We start from the raw sequence: 27,158 nt of genomic DNA, 5'->3' as shown, positions 1-27,158 counted from the left end.
GTTATAAAAAATAAGTAGGTCACAGACGTGTGATGTATAGCCCAGAAAAAGTCAATAATATTATAATAACTTTAATGGTGCATAATCTATAAAAACACCAAATCACTACGTTGTATACCTGAAACTAATATAATATTGTAAGTCAACTATACTTCAACAAAAATACATTTTAAAAAAGGTATTTTACAAGCTTAGAAGGGCCACCTGTTTCTAAGTGCACAGGCAAAGGCCAAGGGACTGTGTCGGGAGCCTGGAGAAGCAATTTCAGCAGAAGATGCCACATTTGACTAAATGACCCGGAACACTGCTTCCAAACCTTACATTCAGTGAATGAATCAGCACTCCAAGATTTCCAGAGGAGGACTCAAAGACATATGTTGGCTGTGTCATTTAGCTCTCAGTGGCCATTTTGATTAACTAGTTAACATGACCAGATATTTGTGCTTTTTTTTACTGAATGAAGACCATAGTTGACTACTTCCAATCATGAGGTAACAATTAGGATATAGTACTGGTAGAGTCTTTGTATGTTTTACTGTTTACATGTTTTCTCATTGTGCCTTCCCTTCTCAATGGTTTACCCCTATATGTCTTCCACTTCCTTAGGGAAGCTTGTAAAAATGCAACACATCGTCATTTACCCTTTATATAAAAAAATGTACCATATTCAATTCAACTGTATTCTATGTGCATTTATATTCTGGGGAAAAATATGAAGACCAGGGAAGGAGGAACGCTTCAAATGGGCACTTACTAGATTTGGTGAATGCTGCATTGACCTCATGGATGACAAGCTGGTCTGATGCATGTACCCATACCCTTGAGAATGGCTTTGCTGGTAGGCTCCAGGAAGAACAGGTGCTGGACATTAAACAGACACACACACAAAGAATCCTTAAACCGAGTCTCGAAGTACCCCTCCCAAGCCCTCAGGTGACCCCATGCTCTGCTAGACATTTCTGAAACAAAATGTCATTTTCAGTGTCATGTGAAATTTGAAGAGTGATATTATAAGTGATCTCTAGAGCAGTATAAATTTCAGTAATTAAGGACATATATAGGTAATCAGTTTAACATGCAGTTAAATATGTTAGAAATATTTGTATTAGTCTATTGCAGATGCTATGTTAAAACAACACAAATACAAAACAAAAATTTCCCGCAATCGCTTAACAAAATCCTGTTTTCATTTGGCCATGTGATCCTTGTAGGTATTTTCCAAAATAAAAATTAGAAATTTAAAGGAATTTACAACAAGGACCTACTGTATAGCACAGGGAATTATACTCAATATTTTATAATAACCTATAAGGGAAAAGAATTTGAAAAAGAACAGGTTTACATATATATGCATAACTGAATCACTGTGCTGTACACCTGAAACTAACACAGCATTATAAATCAACTATACTTCAATAAAAAAAAAAAGAAATTTAAAGGAATTTAATTGGATTGTCAATGACAGGGTATAAGTGTTTTCACAGGATATTTAATAACGGGTGCTTTCAATATTTTGAGACATACTGTTGAATATTACCTTTACAAAGATGGTAAACATAGCATATGTTTAGCAACAAATGTTTGTTAAGCCTTAAAAGAAAATTTTACTTAGAATACTATGAACTATCCATTTTATTTTTGGCTATAAGTTAGCTGGATAATGTTATGAAAGCCTGAGGAACGAAACCACTTAAAGAATTTCATAAACATTATCCTTCTATAATACATAAAAAAAGATAGTATTCACTTAGTTTGTGCTGTTCTCACCACTAATTAATGACATTCAAAAGACATAGTTACTGTTTTGAAGAAAACTGAATTCTAGAGAAACCAATACAGAAGCTAGATAAAACCCTACAACATCAGTAGTGTGTGTTTAAGTATTTGTAACCAGAATCATGGGCTATAAATGAAGGTATTTTAGTAGGCATGCCCTTCGTTGTAGTTTGAATAATTGTATGATGCACTAGCAAAACTTTTATGATATATGTGCTATAAAAACCCACAATAGGTTGCCATCTTTGTTCAATCAGGTTGAGTATATAAAGTAATTATCATGGGTTGATTTATTCAGGACAGTTATAATAAAAGAATAAAGCAGATGTAATTCTTGGGTATTATGAATATTTAATATTTTATAAGTGGCACACTCATTCTAATGATATATGAGAACATCAAACTTTAAAGAAGTTTAATCATCAGAAAATTACAAATCATTAAACTGTTCTCCAGATAATAATGATATTAGGTTAAATGGGGATTTTTAAAATAGTTCTTGAATTAATTCATATTACAATGTTGTTACAACTGTGTTTATTTAACGTCTTTCTCGAGAAAGATCTTTACTTGGATTGTAGTATATTATAAAGTGATTAAACATCAAATACTTCAGAGAACAGCACTTTTTAACATGATCAACTCAATTTGAATATTAACGTCAATAGATGTCAAGGATGTTGTCATAATTCACTCATGAAGAAAAAATACTGAAATTCCCATAAATATCTAGACCTACTTAACTAGCTGAGTAAAAGAGCTTTTTCTTGTGTTGGAAGCTGGAAGCAACGACCATTCATTTATTTACTCCCTTGACTCTCAGCAAGTATTGAAGAGACTTCATGCACGCACAGAGCTTACTACACTTCCTGTCACTTAGTAAGCTTGCATGCATGTTAACAATAATCCCTGTCCACTATGCTCAAAGCACGCAGGCATAAGAGGAGTGACAAAACTAACTGCCCTCCTAGAGCAGTGATGGCCTTGGACATCTGTCCTTCGCCCAATTAAGGAAATGGCTCAGGATGCTTAGGGCATTTCCTTAAATACATTATTAGTCAATGACTCCAACTGCATCCCCAGGCTAGCAGTCTTGAACTGGTTTTTATCCATTTAAAGAAGTCATTTCTTCATTATTATTTTGATCTATTTGTAAATACTTAAGATTAAATAAGTAACCCTTGACAATTAATTAAAATAAAGAATTAAACACTTAATCCTTTGTTACACTACTTAACTATGGTCTTTAAATTCTGATGTACAGAATCACGCACAACCATCTTAAAATATTTTGGGGAAAAAAACGATCAGGAAAGGACAATGATGAAAAAACTCTTAAATACGCTATCTCATCAGCTGTAACACGTTTGTGTTTACACAGGTTGTGCATGATAATCCCAGTTTAGCACCCATCAGTACTGACAACTCAAGAATGTCATTTAACAGTGTTCTCTAGATACAGAACCATAATTCAAAAAGACACATGCACCCCAATGTTCATTGCAGCACTATTTACAATAGCCAAGACATGGAAGCAACCTAAATGCTCATCGACCAATGAATGGATAAAGAAGATGTGGTACATATATACAATGGAATATTACTCAGCCATAAAAAAGAATGAAATAATGCCATTTGCAGCAACATGGGTGGACCTAGAGATTACCATACTAAGTCAGACAGAGAAAGACAAATATCGTATGATATCGCTTATATGTGGAATCTAAAAACATGGTACAAATGAACTTATTTACAAAACAGAAATAGGATCACAGATGTAGAAAACAAACTTATGGTACCAAAGGGGAAATGGGGGGGGGGGGATAAATTGGGAGATTGGGATTGACATATACACACTACTATATATAAATAGATAACTAATAAGGACCTACTGTATAGCACAGGGAACTCTACTCAATATTCTGTAATAACCTATATGGGAAAAGAATCTAAAAAAGAATGGATATATGTATATGTATAACTGATTCACTTTGTCGTGTACCTGAAACTAACACAACATTGTAAATCAAATATACTCCAATAAAAATTTTTTAAAAAAGAAGAAAAAGAAAAGTGTTCTCTAACTTTGGCTTTTAAAAATGAAAATTCATGCCTACTCAATTGTTCAAATCCGACCTTCAAAAGGAATCTGTAGCTACTGTCAAATACAGAAGGAGAAGAAGGTATTTATCCTAAACATGTGTGGGTTGGAGAGAGGAGAGTTTAGAATGAGAAACCTTGGAGTAAATACAAATTACCTTGTCCTTATGGTCTCTCCTCATGCCTTTATTGATTATTTCCATCTCCATCTCTGTTTACATTATTTAACGCAAGTCTCTTTAGGGTTATCAAACTTGTTATCAACCTTATACCTGGTACAATAGAAGATATTTTTGGAAGCTCCTATTAAGACTATGAAAAATATAACTGAGAGCTCAGAGGAATCAACTTACTAAAAGCAAATCCCTATTTAAAAAGAGGCACAAACATTGCTTTTTTATTGTTGTGCTACATGAATGTTTTTTATGAAACATAGGTGAAACAAGCAAAAGGAAATTTCAGGTAATGGCTTTGGAAATTGGGTTTATTATGGATTTGGGTAAAAGATAGCTATTCCATGTGAGTATGAGACATTGTCCACAAAAATATGGAATTCAATGGGTTTTGCAAAAGCAAGATGTTAGGCTAATTTTGCAACAAACAAGTACTTCTTATGAAAGAGAAAAACACACAGTGGCCTCCTTATTAAACTAGTGGTCAGACAGTATGAGCATTTTTTTTCTTTTGGCCGCACAGAGCGGCATACGGTATCTTAGCTCCCCCTGACCAGGGAATTGAACCCACATCCCTTGCTGTGGAAGCTCGGAGTCCTAACCCATGGGCATTAGTACAGATGGTGGTAAAGGTATGATGGTCTTCCAACCCAAGAGTCTTGAGGTTGAGCTGTTTCTATTTCAATAGCATAAAAGCCACAAAACAGTAGCTTTCATTAATACTAAGGCAACAACAAAACACAAAAGTGTGACTCAACTTTCATTTCACATTGGTAAGATTTATTGACCAGAGGTCTGGAAGACGACTAAAGCTCTGAGGGTTTCAGGCTCTATTTGAAATGTCCTATAGTATTTATAAAACTGAAATCTCTCTTCTAGTGCACAATAAATTCTTACATAAAGAGCCAACACTAATATTTTCTAATTAAGGCTTATTCTTATGATTGAAGGAGGTAAAATCAAGATAAAGAAAGAAGTAAGTAGATAAGAAGATCATAAAACAGAAGGTAAAAATGGAGGAAGAAAAATTTTTAGGAGCCTTCAGAAATCTGAAACTGGAAAAATAAGGAAATACATGTAAACATACAAAGACTAGAGTAAATGAACCACAGAAATTCACCCAAATTAAAAGTAGAAAAAGCACCCCCAAAAATGTCCACTCTGGCGGAGGTACCCAGAGTAGATGGGAGAAGAGAAACAGAATTATGGAAGTGTCCTCCGTGTGCCTGGTGCTTTATATATTGCCCCTTAATTAACAGAATAACTCTCTAATACAAGTGTCATTCCCACTTTATAGAATAAAAATACAGAGGCTGGGAGATTAAGCAGGAAGGCATCAGAACAATCATCTCTGCACAGTGACACCACAATAAAAGTCTCAGGTCATTACAGAAGGAGTGGAGGTTTTGACAGCCTCACAATGACCATAGAGTAATAGTATATGGCCAAACTCCAAATGCAGAACATAAAAATAAAAATGGTGCTTTACTGATGTCTTAGGTCATCTGGGGTGGGTATAAAAAAATACCATAAACTGCGGGGCTTAAACAACAAACATTTATTTCTCACAGTTCTGGAGACTGGGAAGTCCAAGAGTACAGCTTCAGCAGATTCGGTGTCTGGTGAGAATCTGCTTCCTGATTCACAGAAGGCCATCTTTTTGCTGAGTCCTTACATGGCAGGAGGTGAGGGAGCTCTGTGAGGTCTCTTTCATAATGGCACTAAATCCCATTCATGAGGACTTCACCCTCATGACCTAATCACCTGCCAAAGGCTACATCTCCTAGTACTATCATATTGGGGGTTAGGATTTCAACATATGAATTTGGACAGGGGGACAAAAGCATTAAGTCTGTAGCAATTAGCTAACTACAGACATAGAATGTACAGAGAAAATAATTTTGGGGTTTTTCTCATAGGCTTACTTTTTTAAAAATCTAGAATAAGGAGAAAATCAGCCCTCGGGAATTTTCCAATGAAGAATACAAGGTGCAATGAAATCATCATATTTTCTAACACTTGACTATGGTTTTATCAGCTAATGCATGTCAAAGAACTTAATGAGGTGGTTTTTTTTTTTCTAGGACAGAAAAATCTCTATTTAGACAATCACAGGAAAATTGCTAAACTGAACAAAGACATAAACATAAAAGAGAAAGTATGAAGATGCTGCTAGTTTTGAAGTAAATATTAAATAATGAGCTAGATCCTAACTAGATCTCATGTAGGCCATGAACAAGGTGGCTGAGCTAACTGGTAATAAAATAGGCCCATGATGTGAACCTTTTTGCTCAAATGGCTTTTGCACGTGCCACCAAGAGTTCCATGCCAGAGCCTCAAGTCCTTGTGGCCTCTGATTCTCTCCACAAGCCACAGTGGGTACTAAATCCACAACAATTATGCCTAATCCAGCAACAAGATGCTATTTTTTAATCTGAGAGAATTCCTAGCACTATAGAAAATGCTTTTCTGTCCCTGCAGTAAACAGAAACAAGCCAGACTGCCTCTAGGTTTTAGTTGTTGGTTTTTAACGATAAGCTGTGAATAGACAACTGCCTAAGAAACAGCCTTGCTACATAATAAACTATGAATAAACAGACTTTAATGTAAAAGTGAAACCATCTACCACTGAGTTAAAACCACCAAATTAAAAAAAAAAAAAAAAAAAAAAAAAAAAAAAAAAAAAACCACCAAGTTTCAGAGACAGGCACAGTCGTCACTGTGATATGAAATATTGCTCAAACTTTGGAAGCCATATGTAAAAATAAAAGCAATCATTACTATATCATATTTTACATTTTCAGCTCCAGTATGGGCCATGAACTGTGGGAAGGAAAGGAGGAGACAGGAGGATTCAGTTACTTGCAGTGAGTTTCAACCCTGGCTGCATATTAAATTCACCTGGGATATTTTAAAACCATGCTATGTCCAGGTCCCCCAGATTAAATCAGAGTCTCTGGGGTGGGAGTGGGAGGGAGTGGACACTGGTGTTTTATTTTTTAAATCTTCCAAGTGATTCAAATGGGCAGCCATGATGAAGAACAACTAAGCTACTGCTGGTGTCCTTCTTCTCCACCTGACACAAATTTAGAGGCACATGTGGCCCTATTTACGCTACTTCCAAATTCCGTCTCTCCCCCTGCAATGGACTAAATGTCTGTATCCTCACAAATTCATATGTTGAAATCCTAACCGCCCCCCCTACAATGTGATGGTCTTTGGAGGTAGGGCCTTTGGGTGATTAGGTCATGAGGGTGGAGCCCTCATGAATGGGATAAGTGTCCTTATGAGAAGAGGCCAGAGAGTTAGCTAGCTCTCCTTCCATCATGTGAGGACACAAGGAGAAGACGGCAGTCTGCAACCAAGAAGAGGGCCCTCAGCAGACCTGACCATGCTGGCACTCTCATCTCTGCCTTCCAGCCTCCAGGACTGTGAGAAATAAATATGTGTTGTTTCTAATCCACCCAGTCTATGGTATTCTGTTATAGCAGCTGAACAGGCTAAAGCACACACACACCCCATGACTTTTTTCTACTTGTGGAGGCAAATGTTTAACCCAGGACTCAAGAAGCGACCGGGGATTGTGGGAAGAAAGCTGAGCCACGAGGAAGCTCACCACAGGATAACTGGGGGCGGGGGTGTGGACTAACATTCGACACTCCTGGTGAGGCAAGAGCCACGTGGCACCAGCAACGGGGGGGGGGGGCGGACTAATAAAGTCCCCACTTCCGGGTCACCATCTGAGAGGAAAGGAAGACTGGGCAGCCAAGAACCATCTTTGCAATAATAAAGTCTCCCTTTCCTCCCCAGAGAAGACTTGCTTCCTAACCAGGCTGATACAGATAATGTCTCCCTGTGGGGCAAAGGTTGGGCAGGTTTGCTAGTGGTCCCCTTACACGACTGCGAGCTTCCTAAGCTTAGCACTTCTCAGCTGTGACAAAGATCCACTGTGTGCTCAGCATCTACCTGCGCTTGCTCCCATGACCCACCGGCCACGTTCTTCCTTGGGACTCAGGGGGTGGAGGGGCAAGGGGAACTGTGGCCACACGAAGCCCATGCTGCCTGCTGTGTCGTGGGTATAAAGGTTTCTTTGTTTTCTTACCAGCTGGGTTTATGAAGTGTGGTGAGACAGCCCTGCAGCTACACCGCGCTTAGGGATTGCTTGATCTCTTGATTTAACAGTAGCAATCTGTGATTATATTTTCTTTTGTGTAGGATGTTTTCCTGGAGGTAATCGTTAACCTCTTTTATTATTTGCAGTGTTCTAGGCATTTGGGATACATTTTAAAAAATGTCTTTGCAAAATCAAAAATTATCTCTCAAGCCAATGCTACATTCCTAACAATTTCTCCTTCTAGACTCCCATGTCATCTTTGTTTTAATTTTCCAGTGTTTTATGAATTTTATTACTATAAAGTACTGCAAACCTCCTTTAAGAAAATGCAGTACTCATGAAGATGTTTAAGCACCTAGGTATGCGCCTCTGTGAACCTTAATGGGGGAAAGATGTAACAGGATTCCCAAGGAATACAAAATATGAATATGATAAAATTTGAATAATATAAATGAAATGCTTACAACTAGGAGGACTAACTCAGTTTGCTTGGGACTTTCTCGGATTTCACACTGAAAGTTCAGCTTCCCAGGAACCTCCTTAGTCTCGGGCAAATTGGCACGGTCGGTCCCTCTCCTTATGCCACGCGGGGCCCTGTGCCTAGAGCGTCACGTGCGTGAGCTGGTGGAATCGTCACCATTTGACAGATGGTAAACGCCCATTTTACAGACAGAGAGTCTGAAGGTTAGCAAGATTCATAACTTGGTCAAAAATATCAGAGCTATGCAGGAGCTAGTATTTAAATGCCAACAGTCTGACTCCAGCAACCAACCTCTGGGCTGTACCACACCAAAATGATCATGGAAGAAATGACAAGATAGCATGAGGTTAATTTACAAATAAGCATTGTGAATTCAGAAATGTGGAAGAGCACTACGGCCTGGAGAGGAGCTTCTAGGAGTGGGGAGGACCTGCCCTGAAGTCGGAAGAGTGAGCATCAGCCACGCACTCCTGCCAGTGGGGCAGACAGGGGTCAGAGGGAGGGAACGAAGAAAGAAAGAGGTTTAATGGGGAGATACGCAAAGCAGGCTTCTTACGCTCACAGGGGCAACTCTACTTGTCACTGACTTTTCTGTGGTAAACGCTGGGGTACAAACCCCACGAAAAGTTTCTGTGTCTGTGGTTGATGAGGTGTGCCAGGACATCCCTGGAAGGAATTATAGTGAGAATAATTCATTCACTTTTGGAAAAGCAAGCTCAAATCACAGACAGTAGCATCACTTCTGGAGCGACGGCTTTTAGATTTCTTCAAAGGGTCATTTTGGCATCTGATAATTCTCTGGGGTGTGCGTGTGTGTGCACATGTTTAACATTTGCTTCTTCTTCCCATTGCCAATGCTATCCTACGTTACCTAGGGCGCTTGTCATTCAGTCACCTCATCCTGTATGAATAATTTCAGGTCTATGTTCAAATCACGTCTCCTAGAATGAATCAACCACTTTCCCACTGAGCAGCGAAGACCCCCATCATGACGCCACCTAACAATTTTCAAGGTCATTCTGTAGAAACTGCCTGAAAAATGTTACTGCCTTGAGTCATCATCAGCGTAGTGACAAGCTCTACTCCCACAGACATTCGAAGAATCTAACTGAAAATACAATTAAGTCCAGGAAACTATTTAACTATTTTCTTCCCTAAACTTAAATGATAGACTTATAATGTTGCATCAATCAAATATAAGTTGGCTATTTAAAGATTCCTAATTACCTGTTAACCGCAAAAGGAAACATATATATGTTACGTACTTTTTAGAACCATGCATACATACATTACATTTCACCATTTCATTTATATATTTGGCTTAGTTGTCTCAAGCAAGAACTTCTAAAATATTGTTTTGGGACTCTGCAATTCCTAAATGTTGAAAAAGACACAAAATTAGTTATATTTTAAATTATCTGCCAGTTACACTTAATTACTCTCGAAAGCCCAGAAAAGCAATACGTTTTGATTTCAAAGCTGTTTTTTCTCTAGAAAACGTAAGTCTGTGGATGTTCTCTGACAGAACTGAGCTAAGATGTAATGTGGTTTGAATAGAAATTGAGCACTTTGGATTGAAGAATGTCTGCTATTTTGCTTCAGAATAATCTAGCCAATTTACTCCTACATTTAGATTTGAATTTCAACTTGCGTAGTTTTTTTCTCAGATTTATTTCTAATTTTTAGCTATCAAAGCCAGAATAAACTTCCCAACTTGTAACCGTAACCCAAAACCGCAAATACGAGCAGGTCTGTCACTGATGGAAAAGGAAATAATTTCTGCCCCAGATTAGAGAGTCTTTAATAATATTCTCATGGCACAAAACCCATATGGCATGTGTCTGTGTCTACAGGCATACGTACACGATCCCTCAAAACAAGTCAAAAAAGAAAATAAAGGAATGTACAGTGTGGATATGTATGTGGTTTCCTGACATACTATATAATTTGGGGCAGTTCTTTGATAAGGTGAAAGCAATAAAGAACTTAAGGATAGCAGGTAGATGGGGACGCTGTTCCCATTTAGGTAAGCCATACCACCGAGACGAGCTTTTACACACAAATTACGCCATGACTGAAAAGTCAGCTCATAGCAAATCCCAATTTTCCTCAGTGACCACTACTGCTGATATTGTGTAAATCAATCTTATATAGCAAGATTCATCATCATTCAAGTACAGTGAAAGAAAATCTCATTACACTATTGAAGAGGCAATTCTGTAAATACTTGTTGGATCGATATATGTAATATATTCTCAAAGACTTAAAACTGGACTATGCATTTAGTTTATTCTCACACTAGTCAATTCAGATACTGACCCTTAAGGAATACCATCGATCCACGAGGAGTTCTTGAATAGTTTTACATTAGACTCCGCTAGCGATAACCCACACTAAGTATCACATCTAGACATGTCTCAGTATTGATTACATTTGTGAATGAGCAGGTATGTTTTCTTCAACCAATGAACATTTATGAAACTGACTCAATGTGTTCCTGACATGATTTGAAGTTAGGGAAATGTGGGAAAATGAGTGTTAAAGGACTGTCTGGCTTTCCCAGAGCCCAAGCTCTAAGTTCAAGGTAAGTGGCAGGGGCTGGTGAAATAGGCAGGTATGAAGAGTCACAGTCAGGTAGGGAGGTGAGCAATGGGTCGTTGTTGATCACACAAGTATAAGGACCTTGAGACAGGGTCTAGGAAAGAGCTTGACAGAGAGACTAGTAAACAATAAGTTTGGTACACATGGGCCAGGTATATGGCATAAGATAAAGATCAAGAACCAGAATGTCTGAGAAATGCAGCATGGACAGATCAGGAATATTTGGGGGGAGGGAGATCAGACAATAAGAAATAGGAAATCTGGTCACAAGAGAAACGGCACATGACAACGAGCCCAGGCAACAGGAGCTAATGAGCAAACGAAAGGCAGAAACTCGATACATCGCCCAGCTGTATCAGCCCGTGGACATCTTAAGTAGTTCCTGTAAAGTCAGGATCCAACCCTCATGACCTACTAGCCTGGGGCTTGGGGCGGGAGGATGTGGGCACCCCGATGAAATAGGAAGTTGGGGGAGAACAGGGAAATTCGTGACTACAAAGATAACATTACGACTTGACTGTTTTATGTGTAAGACAGAAATGTAAATATACGTACACTCAGTCTAGTATCCAACTTGGGCATCAATTTTGATCCGTAAAAAACAAAAGCTACCATTTCCATTTTCATTGCCAATGTTTAACAGTACCTAATAATAAATAATAAACAAAATAAGAAATAAAAAACCAAGAATACCTATTCTCTCCTTTACATGTACGCCACTTAACGATTTATAAAGCTCTTCCAAAGTTTACTCATTTGACACATATGCTATAGCCACATTTATATCCTTCCTGATGATCAAACCTTCTCTTTTTCCCAATCAACTCAGCTTCACAGGAAATATATTTTTAAAGTTTTATTGTTTGCTACTTTAAGTGTCAGATGGTTCTCCTTCAGACACATATGGAACCCTTTGATTTAATTTTGGCAAATCAATGAAAGACACATGTGCATCTTGGAACAAGTGCTATTCATTAGTATTTGATCCTTTCCCCAACTTCACACTCAGAAAAGGAAACTTATGACGTTTCTTTCATTCCAAGTCTATTGATACTAGGAATATGAGCTTCTCTAAGGACTTCAAATTCAGTCAGTCCTGAACCTTTTTCTTGGGGGAGTAACAGAACTAACTAAAAGTTTCTAACAATTTACATTGTGTGCTTTTTTTTCTAGGCTAGATGTACTGCCTAGATGGCTAAATATAATTGTCATATTCTACTAATTGGATTTTATATTATAAAGGAATCATTTGTTTTCTTATAGATTAGTTTTCATCACAGAAATTTAGTATTTCAGTCATCAACTCCTTAAATCTTCCTAAACTTAAATGAAGATACTAAACCATCACTTTTTTGACAGATGCTAGCAAACGTCTCAAATTTCGATCAGAAATAACAGCCAAATATACAAGGGAAATAATACAACCGCGATTCTCGTACTGAATGTATTTTATTTACAGAAGTCAGGCTGGGAAGGAGTTGGATTTTTTTCAAGGGATTGTCAATCAGTAATCAGAAAACTGAATTAGTGGCGAACATAGAATTACTGGAGAGTTTATTTCAAATGATGGCAAAGAGTTTAAAATTTGGAGTGTATTTTCTTGTCAGTTGTTCTGGTTATCTAATTTTAAAATTGCTCATCACTGAAAGCCAATAACATGAAATTGGGACAAAATGGCATCTATAAATCATAAGAAATAGATTTTCAATGGCAAAAGAGAATCAACAGAAAAATTAATGTGAATACTGGGCAAAGGATTATGACTTTATGGACACTATTCATATTAAAAGAGATTTGGCAACAGTGCTGGTTGGATACAATCCATCCCTTTCAAAATATATTAGTAGTTTATTATTGCGCCTGCGTTTAACATTTCTGCTCCCAGTCTCATGGCAAATTCAGCTTTGAATGACAGCTATTGTCCTTAGGAGCTTAAGGCAGACCCTAGCGGTCTTCACTGAGCCTAGGAAAGCGATGACTTGCTTTCGCTCTTCACTGAGCACCCGCGGTCCTGTGCCAGGCTCTGGAAGGAAAGCCACGTGGCACATTCTATTCTCTGTCTCCACGGAGTTCATGATTGAACAATAAACTAGAGTACACTGAGACAGAAGCCATGAAACGTATGAATATCAGAATTCTCATGGGCACTTCTACTCTACTGAGTCCCTACTGAGGACAGATGTCCTCAATAAACAAACAAAACACTGAGAGAAGTATTTATACGAGAATGGAAGTGTTAACGTAGGAATAATTAACTGATTTCTTGGTTATGAAAGGTCATTAGCTGACTCAGGTTTTGTAATAAACACAGGTCACAAGGTTACATTCTGGTGATACATCCTTCATGACTGCTTTTTAAAAAGTTATAATAAGGATTATTATTGCACTGTTACTCTCAGGTCAAAGTAACTTTAATTAGACACTAATAAATTAAAGACTAATGCCAAGTTTTAGGGATTTAACACATGCAACAAAGCTGTTTCTTTATATTTCAGATCAGATTTAATTTGAATATATTTATATATTTAACAATATTTACTGAGTGTCTAATACAAGTACTGTTCTAGGTGCTAGATATAGAATAGAGAACCAAGCATGCAGAAAGATTCTGTTCTGATAGAGTTTATATTCTGGGGGAAACATAGACACTACACAAACAAACTAATTAATACATAATGAAATGTCAGGTAGTAAAAAAGAGTTATGAATCCTACTCAGAAGTAGGATTGCTGGAACATATCTAGAACATTTTGGAGAACCTCCATACTGTTTTCCATAGCGGCTGCACCATTCTACATCCCCACCAACAGTGCATAAGAGTTCCAATTTCTCCACTTCGTCACCAACTCTTATCTTTTTTTGGTTTTGGTTTTGTTTTGGTAATAGCCATCCTAACAGATGAGGTGATATCTCATTTGATCTTGAAGAGATCTGCATTTCACTGATCTCTAAGAGACATCTGTGGTCTCTTATTCACTGCGGCCAGACATGCATGCAACCCAAATGACTATTGGCAGGTGAATGGAAAAAGAAAATGTGGTATACACACACAATGGATTATTATCCAGCCTTAAAAAAGAAGGAAATCCTGCCATTTGCAACATGGACGAACCTACAGGACATTATACTAAGCAAATAGAAGGGCAAATACTGCATGATTCTACTTATATGAGGTTCCTAAAATAGTCAAACTCATAGAGCAAAGAATGGAATAGCAGTTGCTAAGGGCTGGGGGTTTAAAATGCTCTTTCCTTATTTTTACTGTTAGGTATTTTCTATTTTCTTTCCACTCTTGAAGAGGCAACTTTCTTTCTCTTTCACCAAACCTGTACCTCACCTACTTTCCAACACCTCTTTCAATACTTACTTCCCATTTCCCTCATTCTCCCAGTGTAGTAAGTGTAGTTATGTTATTCCAACTATCTAAATGGTAATCACACCTGGGACATTGGTTATATATGTGTGATTGGAGCCATTAGATTATTTTGAGCAAAGGTGTAATGGGATCAGGTGCAAGTTTTTAAGGTCACTGGCAGCCAGGTGGAGGCCAGACCGATGGGGTAAGAATGGAATTACAAAGACCAGGAGCTGATTTCCGTGATCTCAAGGAGACAGGATGGTGACTCACTCGGGGTGCAGTGGATGTGATGAGAAGTGGCTGGATGAGGGGCAGATACATTTTGAAGACAGAGCCGACAGGCTTACAGATGGGTTAGATGTGAAGTGTGAGAGGAAGAAAGGTAATGGGATGAAGCCACAGTTTTCGCCTGAGTAGTAGGGTGAAGGAGTGTGTCATCAGCTGAGATGGTGAACAAAGGCAAGAACAGATGTTTGTTTGTTTGTTTGTTTGTTTTGTGGGGAAGACAGGAAATAAAATTTTGGTTCCAGACATAAGATTTAAGATGTGTATTAAACATCCAGCTGTTGGCTATTTTGTCTGGAGTCTGGGAGTCGTTAGAGTTTTAGTGTTTCTGCTCTTCTACACAAATGACAAATGTCAACAGTAAGAGTGGTTGTGATGTTTGAAATAAAAATCCGCAATGCTGTCTCTACACTATTAACCCTTCCAGAAGACTGATAAGAAGGCCTTCTGGTTGTTTGATGCCCAAGGAGTCAAGTCTCTTGGTAGAGTCTAAATCATCCAATGCAGACTGGATGCTTAGACAAGCTCCCAAAGTGGATTAAAACTTCCAAGGCAGAGACTCAATTACCTACCAGTCTAGGTAACTGGTCCTCTAAGTAGCCTCTAAATCTCCTGCACGATAAAGCCCAAGGATAAGTGCCCAGAAATCATATTCAGCAGAACCCTGTCTCTGAAGAGACACTGGCTCAGCACTGCCCACACTGTGGTTCTGGCCTTCCTCAGCCCATCTCCTAGACACACAGCCCCTGGGCTCAAGATATGCCAAAACACACCAGGTTTCCAATGTGCTGTGTTCTCTCTCATATGCTACCTCTCTTCCTAAAACACTTCTTTCCCATTTCTCTGCTTGGCTAATTCTAACTCTTTATATTACTCTATCATAAGGCCTTCCTGAGCACAATGGATTTATGTATCTGGTTCACCGACCAGAACACAAGTTCTCTGAAGACAATAAGTATATTTTTTATTTTTTTTGTTTCCAGCATCTCACACATATGGGAAATACTAGATAAATGTTTGGTGAATAAACAGATGGAGTTATGGGTGTTTACCAGGGTTACTGGCTACCTAATTGGTGCACTGCCCTCTTGGCACGCGTATGGGCAATAACTGAGCATTCCAGGATGTACTGAAGCGTCTCTTGCAACCTAACCTCTTTTGAGGACATGTTACATGGGATGGGGTGCTATAAGCACAGCACAGCTGGAGCTGTCCTAGAACTCAGAAACTTGTTTTCCACCAGTTAAGGCAGGACTAGGTCATACCAATAAGATTCTTTCACAGCAAAATGGAAAAGTTCACAAGGCTGGAACACTGACAATGTCTGCTTTGAAAAGTGCCTCTGGGTTTCCTCCCCGTCACACCCCCATCCTCTTTATGCTCCAGAGGAAAACAGAAACACATAAAATACCTGAAGCAAAACTGAACACAAGTTCAAACTGAGAAGGGTAAATATTGGGTGAGACGGCAAACACATAAAAATACCAGCAATACAAAACACTGTGAATTAAGGAAAACCAAAGGAATACAAAGCAGTACCAGAAGGCAAATACATGTTGCTGGTAAGTGACCTAAAGACAAACACAGAGATCAAAGAAAACTTCACAGTGAAATAAGCAGAAACCATCAGGATTGTTTCCACTCAAGAAACCGTGTGTCAAATGAAAATAAGTTAACCTAATCGAATACCAAAAGGCAATAAAGATAATTTCAAATAATACTATTCAAGAATCAAAACAAAATTAGATGAAATTTAAATAAAAGCCTCCTTTATTGAATCGAAGGAACACAGTAGATACGGAAAATGCAAACCCTTTGGTAATGTAATACCTCAGAAAGTAGACCGAAAACTAAAGAAAGCCCAAAATAATCACATAAGACAATGAAAATATTCAGCAATCAAAGCAAGATGGGAAAACATCATGAGAAATGCATAACTAAAACAATGATAAAAATGTAAAGGAGAAGGCTTTTATGTTAATGCTCATGAAAACCAAATGTGAATGATGAAAACTTTGTACTTCTGCCTCAAGGAAATGAGCTGATTGTTTAACCCTTTGTCCTAACAAGCTAAATTTCCTGTAACTCAGAAAAAAAGGACCCTGAAACTATGACTCTCATAACTGCCCAGCCATTTAATTCAAAAAGTAAAACAGGTCACCTTCAGGACATAAACACATTCTCATACATAGAAAGAAGAGAAAGAAAAAGGAGTTTATTTAATTTACGGCACTTAGCTTAGGAAATGTAAAGTATCTTAGAATAGAAAAGCTACTTGTTCTACATCCTTCTTGTTACAGATGTGGAATCCGAGCTTGATAAGGTTAGGTGACCTCCCGAGAACCCAGACCAAGCAGTGGGAGAGCGGGATGGTCTCTTGCCCCCGCACAGTGTTCTGTCCACCATGGGACCGTGTTGCCACACATGTCACCTCAAAGGCGGGAAGACAGCCCAATACTAAAGGACACCTTTCTAGGACATAACACATTTTATCATATAAAATTCCAATCTAAATTTAAAGAAATCAATAAAATCTGGAAGAAAGGGCTTCCCCGGTGGCACAGTGGTTAAGAATCCACCTGCCAATGCAGGGGACACGGGTTCAAGCCCTGGTCCAGGAAGATCCCACATGCCGCGGCGCAACGAAGCCCGTGCGCCACAACTGCTGAGCCTGCGCTCTAGAGTCTGCGAGCCACAACTACTGAGCCCACGTGCCGCAACTACTGAAGCCCACGTGCCACAACTACTGAAGCCCGCGTGCCTAGAGCCCGTGCTCTGAAACAAGAGAAGCCACCGCAATGAGAGGCCCACGCACTGCAATGAAAAGCAGCCCCCGCTCGCCACAACTAGAGAAAGCCCGCATGCAGCAACAAAGACCCAACACAGCCAAAAATAAATAAATAAAATAAGTAAATAAATTTTTTAAAAATCATATTAAAAAGCTATTAATGAGATTTAAAAAAAAAAAATTTGTAGGGCTTCCCTGGTGGCGCAGTGGTTGAGAATCTGCCTGCCAATGCAGGGGACACGGGTTCGAGCCCTGGTCCGGGAAGATCCCACATGCCGCGGAGCAACTAGGCCCGTGAGCCACAACTACTGAGCCTGCGCGTCTGGAGCCTGTGCTCCGCAACAAGAGAGGCCGCGACAGTGAGAGGCCCGCACAACGTGATGAAGAGTGGCCCCCGCTCGCTGCAACTAGAGAAAGCCCTCACGCAGAAACGAAGACCCAACACAGTCAAAAAATAAAAATAAAAAATAAAAATAAAAAAAATTTGTAAGAAAAAAGATGGCATCTCTCAATACGAACATTCCCTGTTTTTCTTCATCTTACCACTAACAAGTATTGTTCTAAAATTCCTTCCAATTTCTAGAGTAGTATTTAAACAAATGCGTATGATTACCTAAGGACACTAAGGGTTTTCAGCAAACAGCTCTCATCACCGTGAAAGTCTCCTCCTTCTGTGGAGTCACTCAGCACCTCCTTTCCAGGGCCCAGTGTAATACACATTTCAAAGGGGACCCCAAATTTCAAAGCAACCAAGACATCATGGATACTACTTCTTTGCCTCCTGACCAGAAAAGAAGATACCCTGGGAATGTTTCCACTTTAGGGGGTTTATTTTTCAGCTATGCTTTAATGTCATTGAAACATATCAAAACATCATCAAAACAAAAATGGAAGAATTTTCTTGAAAGGCTTCCACAACAGAATTTTAATTTTTAAAAAAACTCACATGTATTTATATATGCAGTTCTAATTTTTAAGATATTAATTTTTGTACACCTACAATTATTACAATGTATTACAATAATACAATGTTGTATGTCAATTATATTTCAATTTGTTTAAAAAGTGAAGTGGCATGAGTGGAAAAAAATATTAATTTGACCATTTCATTCATTCACCAAATATTTGCCGAGTGCTTATTCTAAGAGCTGGAGACAGAGTAGTATACAAAATAGCCAATATCCCAGCCACTGTGGGGCATCTATCCCAGCAAGGCAGAGGCAGACAAGCACATAAACAAATAAATACATATTTCAGGTGTCAAGTGCTATGAAGAAAGAGTAAAGGGCCAGACAGAATGGGAAGGGGTGCTGTCTTATCTCTGGTAGTTAGAGAGGGTCTCTCTGATAAAGTGACATCTGAGCAGAAGCATGAAGCAAAACGGATGCAGGCAAGCACACACCTTGGGTGTGGCAGGAGGGGGAGTTTCCCAAGCAGGGGCAACAGCAGATGTGAAGGCCCGGGGTGGGCGCTTTCTTGGAAGGTGTGAGTAAAGCGGGGAGACCAGGATGGCGGGAGTGGACGAGTCTACCGAAAAAGGCAGCAAATGGCTCAGGACGGCAGTCAGGGCCCATATCAGGTGCGGGCCCTGTAGGGCAACGGTAAGGATTTGGGTTATACTCTGAATGAAATGGTAGCAAAAGAATGACATGATCTAACTTGTGTTTCAAAGAGATGCTCTGGTTGCCACGTGGAGAACAGACCAGGGCAGAGGGTTGGTGCCTCAGGGTGGCAAGAGCAGAAGCAGAAAACTAGTCTGGAAGCTTCTGTGATGACCCGAGGGAGAGAGGGCAGTCGCTGAAACAAGCAGCGAGGGCAGAGGTGGGCACAAGGGGTCAGATTCTGGATATATTTCTCCCGGGAGAGCTGACAAGATTTGCTAACGGTTTGGATGTGGATGGGAGTAAAAGACAAGTGTGGAGGATGATTTCTAAGGGTTTGAAGTCCGTATCTGGAAAGTTGCAGTTGCTACTTAGCAAGCTGGGAAGCCTGGAAAAGCAGCAGATGTTGCGGGGAAGGTGGTTTTGGACTTATTAGGTTAGATGCGTCACTGATCATTTGAATACAGACAGATATAAAGTACCAATCAGTAGAATGTGATGTGCTTCACTTAAAATAAATAAAATTAGAAGCGTATTCCCAGGTATTCTAAAATCTTTTTGAATTAACTCAGATACCCTGTGGGTATGCCACCACTTGTGTTAATGTTATAAAACTTATTGGTACATCTTTACTTTTGCTTCATACCTCAATACCTAGTTTCCAAAATTGGAAATGTCACCGAACACAGGCCTTGTAACAGGTAACTGAGAATGACAGGTTATAAATGCCTTCGAGGAGTCAGCTTTTCTTACAAGGCATTATTTAAGCTACTGAGACACTCCTTCCTGTCAAAAAATCTCCCCCTACCACCTTCATGGAGTCTGAAATTCCTCCACTTTAAAAAATGTAATCATTCCCTCTTAACCATGTGTTACTCTTCCCCAAATTCTTGTATAAGTGCAAGAATATTTATGTGTACTTTCTTTTAACGGAGATGTTTTCTTAGGCAGTTTGGCATAGTGTAGGGTCCTCTTGCTAGAAATACTTAGGAAGAAAAGGAGTGGTGGCTTGAGAGGAGAAAGAGGAGATAAACCAACAGCAGTAGGTTTTTAGAATGCAGCCTTCGAGGAGCCAGTGGAATTTGGAGACGTGCGAACCTGGCGGGGAAGGAGCCGAGGAACCTGCCAGAGGGGTCTCAAATTCTCCTTCTCTGCATAGACTCATCCAAGGCCTGATCACGGACACAGGTGATGGCTTCTGCACTTATCTGCAGTGCGGCCTCCTCCTGTGGACTCTGCCTGCCTGCTCGATGCCTCCATTTGAATGTCTCTTTGATGCACCACTTCTGTGCTCTGTTCTCTCAAGGAGGAACATTATTTTCCCACAGCCCCCTTGGCCTAGCTAACTTCCATTTAGCATTCCCATCTCAGCTCAAATCTTCCTTCCCTGGGGAAGGCTTCCTTGACATTGAGGCCAGATGGAGTCCCCCCTTTGTGGCCCCCATGACCTCCCCTCAGAGCACTTACTGAGTCCATAATTATATATTACTTGGGTAAATATCTGCTCAATGTCAGGGCCCCCCACCCCCCGCCCCCGCCCCAGACTCCAAGCCCCTTAGAGCAGATGCATATCTCTGCTGCTCAGTGCCGTATGCATTGCCAGATCCGAGCTCTTGGCTGCTGTACAAAGAGCACTCAAACATTTGGTGAGTAAATGAATGAATGCCTTGTTTGTGTGTACAGGCATGAAGTAAAAGGGTCCCTGACGAAGCAAACACTAAGGTGCGTCGCATTTGCGAGAGACATCAGCTCCAGTACACTGAACTGAGTGAAGTTAAATAAGGTTGATCGAAATTTGTTCTCATATTTGCTTTGGGTTTTATTTATCTCATCAGGCATCAACATTATTCTGTACCTCTAGAGCCACAGAGGACACTGAAGGGAGAAATCAACAACCCTAAGTCCAAAGAAAAAAAAAGTTACTGAATCCTTTGTTAGATAAGCAGACACATGTCTGTAGTAGTTGCCAGAGGTTGGGGGGTGCGGGAGATAGGGAGAGATTGGTAAAAGGGTACAAATTTTCAGCTATACAGTGAATAAGATCCAAGGATCTAAAGAATAACACAGTGACTATAGTTGATAACACTGTATTGTATAAATGAAATTTGCTGACAGAGTAGAACTTAAGTGTTCCTGCCAAAAACAAAAGAAAAAAAAAGAAGAAAAAAGATAAATCTGCGAGGTGATGGATGTGTTCATTAACTAGGTGGCGGGACATCTTTTCACAACGTACACATACCTCAAACCACCACGATGTACCCTTTAAATATCTTACAATTTTATATGTCAATTATACCTCAACAAATCTGAAATTTAAGAAAAGAAAAACCTTTCTACCAAGGTAGGGCCAGTCTGAATGTATAATTTAAGACGTATTGACTATAACTGATTTTATTCTCATAGGTGTTTTCCTATGAATGCAAAAAACAATTACTCAATTACAAGAGATTTCATAGTTTCATCAGGTCCTCAGTCCCATTACATGTTCCCCCAAGATGTTAAACTGCTCAACTTCAAAATCTCCTGCCTCAGCAATTTCAGCCCTACGGACTTTGGTTGAAAAGGAAATTCAGTTTTCCTTTTGTTCTTCTGTGCTCACTACTCTCTCCCTCCCCATGTCACTAAACCGAAGCTATACCTCAGTCTCAACCTTTAACAACAGCTTTATCAGCAGGAGTAGTTAACATCCAAAACAATTTCAACTACCAATTTCTAGACCTAACCCATCAGCTTGGATGCAGAAAACAGGAGAAGGTAGAGGAAAAGTATGGTTATATAAAATACAGAGAAGATTATTAACAATCAACAGTATTTTCCATTAAAAAAAATCTCATATCCCAAGTACATACTCCATTTCTTTTTGGCAAGATCTAACTCTGTCTGCAGCTGTATATCAATATTTAAACACACAAATTCATAGCAACCTCTTAGCCACTCAAATATAACCGAAAGATTGATTTTCCTTAATGGAAATCAGATACAAATTCCGTAGAACTCAAGTTTCCACTCTGGCTGTGTATATCCATCACATATAACTCCTGTGAAACAAACTCACATAGCAGATCCCAAGACCCTGTTGTCATTAAAGATCCATTTGTAGCAAAAACAGTGAAGTAAGACAGGAAAAACAAGCATGCAAAAATGCAAATTAGTAGTTTAAAAAAAAAAAAGACTCAACTTTCTAAACATAATTTAAAATATTCAGATACACCCAGGCCAAACGCTTGCGCAAAAGTGACAAATTTGTTAAAGACACGCTCGTGGCACATTAAAAAAATTTTCTGAGAGTGGTTAACGTCTGATACCTCCTTCATCAGACGGTCTTGTTACCTCACTGCAGCACGAAAAGCTAGGGTAAATCTCGGATATTTCTGATTTGTCATCTCCCAGACCTGTACCAAAAGTACTGCTCGAATGAGATCGAGACCGTTGTCTCCTATAATGATTCGCCTTTTCTATATTGGAGGGAAAATATTCATACTTGTGATTAAGTGACTTGAAGAACAAAGGAAACAAAAAAATTACTTAAAAATTTAACAAGAAAAATAATCCCTTATTAAATTACAATCCAAAAGCTCAGGTATTAGAAATTCTAGTCACCTATTCCCAAACTTCAGCACACATTGCATCAACTATATAATTGACTTAATGATTATTTATACTCATTTTTTGTCTAAATTTTAAAGGAGAGATGAGGGATGGGAAATTGACAAGAACTAAGAAAACACTGGCAAACTAGTAAACTTCTATCAAACAAAAGGTTTGGTTATAAATAATTCTTTTCAAATATCACCAAGGATACAGCATTTGTTGCCTTTATTTTTAGAAAATTAAATACAATTTGGTTGATTATGTAGATCAAATTAACTATACAAATATTAGAATCCCTACCTTGCCTTGGGCTTTCAATTTTGTTAATGTCAATAATTAAACGTGGAGTGTAAATCAGGGGGCAGAGTAAGACCTAAATGATATATCTATTTATATTTTTAAAATACTTGCATAACTGTCAAATCTTCAGTTTGCTAAATGTGGTCTGAAAGTCTGAAAAGTCAACCCATGCTATCACCATACCCAAATATCCAAACCATTTGGGTTTTGCTTTTAATTATAAACATGCAGTCTAAGTTAAAAGTCAAATAAACTTCCTAGGTAAACTACAAATTTTGCATTTTCAAAAACTCAGAGATAAATTTTAAGGATACTTGAAAATCTATTTTAAGACATTTATGATACTATATAGAAAATCTTCCCACTGTTTTACATAGAATTCTTTAAAGAAGTCTTTAAATTAAAGAACTATATATACCTTTAAAACGTTGCGTTTTTCATGAAACAAATCTCCTTTATGTCTTAGCAGTTTAGTGCAGTCCAAATAGCTGCATTTGAAAGCCCAGAAAACCTCTAAAATCATATTCACTAATAGAAAGGGGATGTAAGTAAGCTCTAGACACCTTTAAAATAAATCTAGAACAAACTAATCTAGGATATATTAAAAAGCCCTCTTACAAGTTTTGTTTTCATAAATGATTAATGGTATATTAAATAGCACAGCAACTTTTTCAGTTTTTCAAATCCCAAACTTAAAAATTCACACTACACAAACGGCACAATGAGACTCCACAGCTCACAGTAGCTTCTCTTTGAGGACAAAACCACGTAAATGGGGAGGAACTCAAAATGTAAGCAGTACCAGAGAGCATATGTAGACTTCTAGACTGAATATTGTCTTCCAGGGGATCAATGTCGAAGATGGAGCCAGGATCTGTGCGCCAAACTTTGAGGTCTTTTACCAAAGGAAGAAATCAACAAATCAAGAATGAATAAAAAAAAGTCAGCACCCAAGAGAGTCAAGCAAAAGTCTGAAAAGGGGCGTATGCAAAAAGCAAGCATGTAATAGGCAAACCCACTGTGCAGCCTACTTCAGAGAACAAAGGGATATTCACACTCACTGGATTTGCTAAGAAAACTTTGTGATCAAATTTAAGTTGCCTGGTTTATTCTTCATTGACCTTCCACGGGGAGCCTGTGAATCATCACCCAACACACGTGCATGCCAGACAACTCCCCGCATCCCTGAACCCTCACCACTCGTGCTCTCCACACACTGAAACAGGTAAAATGTTGGGTTAAAACTCCTGATTAAGGACATGTGAGTAATTCATAAGAAGCGACTAAAAGGTTTTTGTCTAAGAAAACAAAATAAAAATCAAAAACTTCTCCCCCTACGACAGAAACAAATGTTGAACAAATTGAAAAATTAGTAACTTTCCTTTCTAGCCCTGCCTTAGATTTTAGTATAAGCCTTGCTCTGTCACCACTCAACACTATGTTCCTAAGGTTTTCCCAGGCTGACAAGAAGGAACGGCAGGATGAGAGGTTCCTTCCTCTCTGATTTGTGAGACTTTCAGACAGCTCTCGATTCTCCCAGTTCAGAGATAATATTAAAAAATATATAAGCTATTCATATTGCGGAAACCATCAGAATCTCTCCGGCATGTCTATTTGCGGTAAAAGGACGTAAATGGGATTACTTCTGTTATGTCACCCACGCAGACAACGTCTGCAGTACAATTATACAGTACATAAGCTAAAGGGAAACAAAAAAATTGCTCAACCTTCATTATCACCCATGTCTGATATTTGGGCTGCTTCTTTGCATAACAAGTAGGAACACTCTTAAGACCAGAAGGTTATTAAAGACAAGAGAACGTCCAACAACAGAATGGATTTGCAATGATACCTGGCAAAGGCCATGAATCCCATCCAACACGGTGCAAACCATATTACCTGTGGTCCACTTTCACCTGGGCACCACCTCAAGCATTGGAGGAGGAGTCCGATGAATAAGGAAGCGAATTTTAAAGCCAGGGCAAGCACGACCTTTTTGACTGTGCAGACTTGCCAAGCAGGCCCGTCAGCTTACCAACGATGATTCCAGGTCTCCTGTCCATCTCCACGATGTGAGGATGGACCCCTTTATAGGCGGCATCGCTGACGACCTGGGTGTTTTTCCTCACTCGCTCTGTCACAGGGTCATCCACAACAGGAGTGAAGCCCCTTCCCTTTGTCTTTTCAAAATCTTCATGATATTTCACCTGAAAAAGGGAAAAACCATATTAACTCAAACTGAAATTTCCTGACTGTTACACAGCTCACAAAATTTTGATATAACGACAGTTGTCACTGTACCAGCTGCATCTAGATTATTTTCTACATAGATGTATCTTTTCCAATTATTCCAAAAATAATGTCTGAAACTTCAGTTTCCTAGCATCAGAAATCAAGCTGACATTTTCACAATGATTTTCATCGTTATGGTTAGCAGCTCTTTTAATATACAAACCTGTGTATCAGTAAGAAGTGTTAAAAGATATATTTTTAAAATCCTGGTTACTTCCTAAAATGAACTCACTTAGGTATAAAGTAATATCCTTTCTCTTAAACTTTAGTATGCAATAAAATGATAAGGTATTTCTACACAATTATTCAAGAAAGCCATATTATTTAAAATTAGATTGACAGTTACAAATAATTATATATATATATTTTTTTGTATATAATTACAAAAACATATATATATTTCAAAACATATGTTTTTCATGTTCTGAAATTGGATTAGGGTGACGGTTGTTCAACTCTGTAAATTATACTAGAAACCACTGAATTGTATACTTTAAATGGGTGAACTTTATGGTATATAAAATACATCTCATGAAACTGTTTTTAAAAAATACATATTTTTATATTCTTTAAACATGTAAACACACCAAACTCAACCTTAAAATTAATTGAAAAGAAGTCCAAGCAAATATCTTTCATAAAGTACATTTACAGCAGTCACGTTCGAAATAAAAAACACACCCAAAAAATCACTGAGAAAAATTATTTTATTAGACTAAATATTTTCATTACATTTCAGTGTGATTAGAAAGCTCCCCCCAGAGGACGGGCCCATCGGCCTTTCCATGCTTTGTTAGTTATCCAGATTAACGGTGAACAACGCCATCAGTGCATGGGGTGGTACCATTCCTTAGTATGTTTTAGTCACAGATGGAGGACCTGGTTGGACCCTACCATTGAAATATGATTTTGAGCTTCTTTGACATGTCTGAGACCAGGTGTATCTAAAATCAGACTTGGTCTACCTTTCATCTGTCTCTGGTCCTGGGTATATTTTACCTGCAGAGTAAACAGTAGAACATACTTAAAAATAAGACAATTATAATCGAAACAAATTACATAACTTTTTCAAGCTTCCCAAGTGAGTGGAACATATACAACATATCATGAATTACTTCCCAGGTAACTTGTTTGGTGAATTACATTTCGTTCTAGAATAAGGATCTAAAATTGTACTCTCGATGGTCTCCTTTAAAGGCTGCAGCCAAGATGACCTAAATCTCTCTACCAATTGAAAACAAATGTGAGTGAGCAACATCCACTAACAATGAGTCAGTAAAAGTGGTTATCACACTTAAACAGGAAAAATCCAAAGCTAAATGGAACCTAAATTTATGTTTCCATTTCTCTATTTCCCCATTTCCCACCGTAACACTGAAAGAATGCATACGGAACATCCCTCTAATTCCTTCTATTCGCCCACTGCCGACAACAAGAATCAATAAGTAACAAAGTTAGGTTCCCTCTAAACAGCCACCACTTAAAGGTAGTTTATATGTTGAATACAATCAGCATCTCTGGACAGAAATGCCACTAGAGAGCTGTGCACTGTAAAACCTAAATGCTGATTCCTAGGCATAAAGCTCTTTTTGACATCTGACCATCAGAACACTGCTATTTGTGAAGCTGATTATGTATAAGTTTAGGATACCAATTATTGCAGACCTGAGGGCATATGTGCATTCAGAACGGAAGCCC

General features: G+C 38.6%; 1 protein-coding gene across 11 annotated transcripts in view; it reads right to left on the bottom strand.

Annotated features, from left to right (window-relative positions):
* The window catches only part of NEBL (nebulette), a 357,059-nt gene that overhangs the window by 6,474 nt on the left and 323,427 nt on the right, over nt 1-27,158 (bottom strand). For 8 of the 11 annotated variants that reach the window (XM_007189866.2, XM_007189863.3, XM_007189864.3 and 5 more), the window contains 5 exons: nt 26,355-26,459; nt 25,204-25,375; nt 23,971-24,063; nt 22,583-22,732; nt 755-861 (listed from right to left, as the gene is read on the bottom strand). In XM_007189866.2, coding sequence (XP_007189928.2) covers nt 755-861; nt 22,583-22,732; nt 23,971-24,063; nt 25,204-25,375; nt 26,355-26,459 — 627 coding nt within the window. The remainder of the gene's footprint in view (nt 1-754; nt 862-22,582; nt 22,733-23,970; nt 24,064-25,203; nt 25,376-26,354; nt 26,460-27,158) is intronic. The other 3 variants (XM_057543126.1, XM_007189869.3, XM_007189870.3) reach the window with 3 other exon arrangements.

Source organism: Balaenoptera acutorostrata, chromosome 3, assembly GCF_949987535.1.
Source record: "Balaenoptera acutorostrata chromosome 3, mBalAcu1.1, whole genome shotgun sequence".
Taxonomy (NCBI): domain Eukaryota; kingdom Metazoa; phylum Chordata; class Mammalia; order Artiodactyla; family Balaenopteridae; genus Balaenoptera; species Balaenoptera acutorostrata.
This window is presented reverse-complemented; position numbering and strand designations above follow the sequence as displayed.